Consider the following 5,540-nt stretch of genomic DNA (forward strand, 5'->3'; position numbering starts at 1 on the left):
ATGCACCTTTAAGCTAAGAGAAAGGGTGGGGTTGACCTCGTTGCTATGGAGTATACACACAGTGATTGGCTGATGGGGGAGGAGTCAGTGATTTAATCATAGAAATATTGTAGAATGACATGTCATGTTTCCATATTAAAATAAAGGTTTTAAAATACAAATGTTGCCCTATTTAAATATTTTTTAATAAAAATGTTGCCATAGTCAAAATAAAATGTTGCTATATTGTTGCCATAAAAAGTAGGCTAAGTGTCACTAATTAAACTAGTATATACAGTTAATTGTCCACCTCTTGGGTGTCTGCATCTCAAGAGAATGCAGAATTCAAGTGACAAATTATGTTTTATAAACAAAGTTTGGGAGGAACACATTCAAACTGTCTTTCTAATCGGCTTGTGAGGAGGAATATCTACACAGATGAGAGCCAACTCACCTATAGTTACTTTGACAGTTTTCTGTATTCCTCCGCCCTCCGTTCCTCACTCTCGGCTGGGAATACGAGGAGAAATTTGGGCTAAATTCCAATATTTATTTATTTATTTTTACTCTATTCAATCATTTGTAAGTGTGAACTCATGAAAACCACTGCCACAGGTAATCAGACAATATTTATTTTAATTTTTTCCATCTGATTGTAGATTCAAATCCATAAATCAAAATGTATTATATTTATGAAGAAAAGGTTCAGCACCCAAGGCTCTGTTGCTTTTCCCTCAATAGTGTTCAGTGTCTTTGGGTAGATTAGGACTGTTTGTGATTTAGTCTTAGTGACTTAGGAGTCCTCTTGACTACTCCTAATGTTTCACAGATTTAGGAGCTAGTTTTAGCGCTAAAATTTTCAAAAGTCTGCATTTTTAGGCCCCCAAAACACCATTGTCATGTAAATGAATGGATAAAATCATAACTGTTCTTCTTGTGATATTTCTGTGAACCTTTCTCTTTTGTAATGTCTCTCAGACATCTCTTTTTCTATTTTTTTCCCCCTTTCTCACTCTCTCCTCCCCCATTATGAGTGGAAATGCCCCCAATTGCTGATTGGCTACAAGTGTTATGCTGCGTGATCTGATCCTCTTTCAACAGTGTTTCTCAGAAATTGCTTACTGTGCCTTTAAACTGCCTTTCTGAAGAGAGAGAATAGTACAATGAGATCAGAGACTCTTGGTCTATTTAAAACTTTTCTCACACATATAACGTATGCAAGACATCACTTTGGTGTGAATTCTCATGTCGTTACATATTGAGAGCAGGTATAAGACCTTTTCAAGTATGAATTAACATGTGATTCTTCAGGCTTCCTTTCTGTCGGAAAGATTTCCCACATTGAGTGCAGGTAAAAGGCTTTTCTGAAATATGAATTAACAAATGATACTTAAGATGTGAGCTCTGTGTAAAACTCTTTCCACACTGAGAGCAGCTGAAAGCCTTTTCTCCAGTATGAAATAACATGTGCCTTTTCAGGCTTCCTTTATGTCTGAAAGTGTTTCCACATTGAGAGCAGCTGAAAGCCTTTTCTCCAGTATGAATTAACAAATGTTCCTTAAGGTGTGCTTTCATTTTAAAACTCTTTCCACACTGTGAGCAGTAGAAAGCCTTTTCTCCAGTATGAATTAACAAATGATACTTAAGGTGTGAGCTCTGTGTAAAACTCTTTCCACACTGAGAGCAGATGAAAGGTTTATTTCCAGCATGAATTAACATGTGATTCTTGAGGGCTTGTTTACGTGTGAAAGTGTTTCCACACTGAGAGCAGCTGAAAGGCTTATTTCCAGCATGAATTTTCATATGATTCTTAAGGTTTTCTTTACGCATTAAAGTTTTTCCACACTGAGGGCAGGTGGAAGGCTTTTCTTCAGTGTGAATTAGTACATGTCTATTAAGGTGCCCTTTTAGTGTAAAACTCTTTCCACACTGGGAGCAGGTATAAGGCTTTTTTCCTGTGTGAATTATCATGTGAGTTTTAAGGCTTTTTTTATGTTTAAAAGTATTTCCACACTGAGAGCAGGTGAAAGGCTTTTCTGAAGTGTGAGTTACCAAATGATCATTGAGGTGTCCTTTCTGTGTAAAACTCTTTCCACACTGAGAGCAGGTGAAAGGTCTTCTGACTTCTGTTATTTGAATGCTGCTTTGTGAACAACTGTTTTCAGTTTTGGAGCAACTCAATGATTTTTCTTCAGCGGTGTCATCATGAACTTTCTGAAGCTGATATTTCTCCTCCAATTCATTCAGATCTTCTCTTTCCTCTTTCACTTTCACCAGACCTAAAAAGAAAACATTAAAATTATGAAAATAAATTGGGACAATTGGAAAATAAAAGGAAATTATGGTATGTTTACATGACAATGTACTAAAAACAGAAAGTTTTTCCTTTTCCTTACTTAACCATAACATTACCCAATATCAAATGGCAAACATAAAGCGGAACAAAACTGCACTACTCATTTGTGCTTCACAGACCATTTATCGTTTTGGACCAGTTCAGCTGCGAGCTCTCATGAGCTCAAATGATTACATATTGAACTGTAAAGATATTAAAGATTATTATGATTGTCGAAAGAATTCCAGGTGCAGTTCAATCTCAGTCAGTAGGTTCTGGTGGAGGGCAAGCAGGGAAAATTAGAATGGAAGAGATGGAGAAAAGCCCTTTCTGTGCTGGTTTAGAAAAGGTATAAACAGAAAATCACAACAAATGTTAAGCGTGATCTTTAGGTTATGAAGATGAGCGACTTTTCCACTGAATTAAAGATTTTCCTGCCATCGAGGAGGTAGATATAGAGGATGTAAAGTTGCCGTCACGCCGCGTTCAGTTCTAGTCTGGGTTTGTTTATATTGCGCTACCTTTCTACTAGTGAAGTTAGGGCAGTATTTTTACATTTCTGTCGTGATTGTGAAAAATATCGCCATTGTAGGTCATTTATGCTGAATCGAGAATTGCAACAGGAGCTGACATCATCTTTGAAAGAAAAACTGGATGGTGTAATACAATTGTTGCCTTTTTTATACGTGTAAAAACACACTAAGGGAAGCAGGTTGAGGAGGTGACGGGAAGATGCCGTATATCAAATCTAATAATGTCACTGATTTAACTCCCTATCACTCAATAAAATAATCACATAGCTGAGTGTTTTTGAAAGTGTTGTCTTTGTTGTTGAATCAACTTCTTGTTAAACATTTATTTATTTGGACATTTTCTACTATATGATGGCTGAAGCAGCAGCATGTGACACTGTTCTCAAGGTAACCAGATCAACATTGTAAACAGAATTCTACAAAACTGAAGTGAAAACACCAAATTATCATTCAATGGGATAAAATAGCTTCTCTTCCCTGCAAACAATACCATGAAGAATTTGGATATTTAACCAAGTCAAAAACAAATAAAGTAAGCAGGTATCCATATTCATTTCAGTATCAGCAGACGCAAAAGGCTATAAAGTTAAAAAATGATATAAAAACGGTATAAGTTAAACGATAACACCTTCTGGGTTCTCGATTTTATCAATTTGAGCAACCATAAACGACGCAAAACATACGAATTTTGAGTTTGATAGGATTCCTATATCCATGAGTTTCATGTGACATCACTGTATTTTATCGCCGCCATATTTGTGTCCGGTCACAGCTGCGCGCCCTGTTTAAGTTTATGGTGACAGCAGCTTATAGCTACCAGAGGAAGACCAACAAAACGCTCTCAGAAGGTTCACAACAAGTTTACAATATATCTGGGATATGTTTTGTTATTAGCCGTTTTAACAGTCATCAGAGAAACCCCAAAATACAATTGTATTCGAGTTAGATCGGAATTGTTGGCTTCAATCAGAATTCAGCTAACCAATTAGACCACACCACTGGAAGCCGAACAGCAATGCACAACACAACTGCTGGGACTGTAATTTACATAACATTATAACGAGAACACTACTGTAATAAAGCGTTGTGAATCCTCTATGTTTTTGTATCAACGTGTTGTTGTCTTGTGGGAACAGCGCATCTACTGTAGTTAAACATTGATTATATAACTTAGTTACAGCTTTACTTGTGCATTCGCGTCATTTTTTAAATGTATTAAGTATAAATATCTGATTAATCTCATACTGTGTTTCGTTGAGGTAAATAACCAGCAGAGCTGATGATTAGCTATCTATAGCTTCAGCGCGAGCGCTCAAAAAGTAAGGCAAAACATTAATATTGGGACTTATACATGATATTTTAATCGTATAACGTTACACCACTTGTAATATAACGTTGTGAATTCTTGGGCTTATTTGCTGTGTTTCGGAGTTATTACTTCAAGTTCATCTGTGCGAGATTTTGTGCAAATAGTTGTAATATTTTTAAAAATATTTGGATGTGTTCTGTTGAGTAAACCTTCAGTTTATGGGTTTTGATTCTCTTCAGCATCAGCGTGCAGCTCAAAACAGCAATGTTTACTACTGTAATATTAAAACTTTAATGTTTTCAAAAAATGAAATCGTAGATAATGTTTTGTGTTGCTGTTTGAGCACTCGCGCTGAAGCTATGGTCATCAGCTCTGCCGGTTATTTACCTCAACCAAACACATCGAGATTAATCATATTTATACTTAATATAAATATCTGATATTTATAAGTATAAATATATAATTTATATAATTTATACATAATTTAATACATAATGTATTAATAAATTAATACATAATTTATATAATATATAATTTATACTTTATACTCGTGTCGCAGCCTGTTCCTGATGCACTTTTAAGACCTTTGAAACTTTGATTTAAGACATTTTAATGTTAATTTACGCCTTGTTTTTACATTAAATAATTTAAGACTTAATGTAGCACAACAGTTATTAAATATGAATGAAGAATAGACACCAACCTCCTTGTTCCTCGTGTTTTATTCTCCAGGGTTCTGGTTCACTCATGTCCTCCTCACTCTCCTCTTTAACAAACACCATTTTCACAGCAGCAGATCTCAGTTCAGTTGATGCTCCTCCAGATATTCCTGCTTGCTTCGAACCTTACTACCGTCTATGAGGATGGGAATATTACTGGTATTTATTGACCTGATTGAACATGTATCAATACTAAAACACACTTCTAACAGTTTGTAGTCAGTATCAACACAACACCAGAGATCATTCTGAAACTAATCTTCTTCCTCTGAGGTTTAATGGTGGTTGGCAAACACACGCATGTTTCTTACCGCCACCTACTTGACTGGAGTGTGAAGCGTCGAGATCATGAGGGTTAATAATTTGGGATGGGGGAACCGTTTCTTTTATACATTATAATATAATATAATATAATATAATATATATATATATATATATATATATATATATATATATATATATATATATATATATATATATATATATATGACTAAAAGTAAGAACTGGGAACGGGTTTCTCAAGCCAGGTAGCGCATTAGTCCAGGGGCTCATCTCCTGTTTCCAAAATGCATTACAATCTGCTTGAGAAAGCTGTTCTACTATGACAATTGGTGATGAAAATAAATTATGTTCAATAAAATGTACTTGTGTTTACTAACTGTTTA

The 5,540-nt window shown here is 35.2% G+C and overlaps 1 protein-coding gene across 1 annotated transcript; it reads right to left on the reverse strand.

Moving 5' to 3' along the window:
* Nucleotides 1-286: 286 nt before the first annotated feature.
* Nucleotides 287-5,120, reverse strand: LOC137017226 (gastrula zinc finger protein XlCGF57.1-like). Its single transcript, XM_067381247.1, has 2 exons — nucleotides 4,860-5,120; nucleotides 287-2,258 (listed from the first exon to the last, which is right to left on the reverse strand). The coding sequence occupies exons 1-2, from the start codon at nucleotides 4,936-4,938 to the stop codon at nucleotides 1,261-1,263; spliced, it is 1,077 nt and encodes a 358-aa protein (XP_067237348.1). The 5' UTR covers nucleotides 4,939-5,120; the 3' UTR covers nucleotides 287-1,260.
* Nucleotides 5,121-5,540: the final 420 nt, after the last annotated feature.

The sequence above is a fragment of the Chanodichthys erythropterus genome, chromosome 3 (assembly GCF_024489055.1).
Source record: "Chanodichthys erythropterus isolate Z2021 chromosome 3, ASM2448905v1, whole genome shotgun sequence".
Lineage (NCBI taxonomy): Eukaryota > Metazoa > Chordata > Actinopteri > Cypriniformes > Xenocyprididae > Chanodichthys > Chanodichthys erythropterus.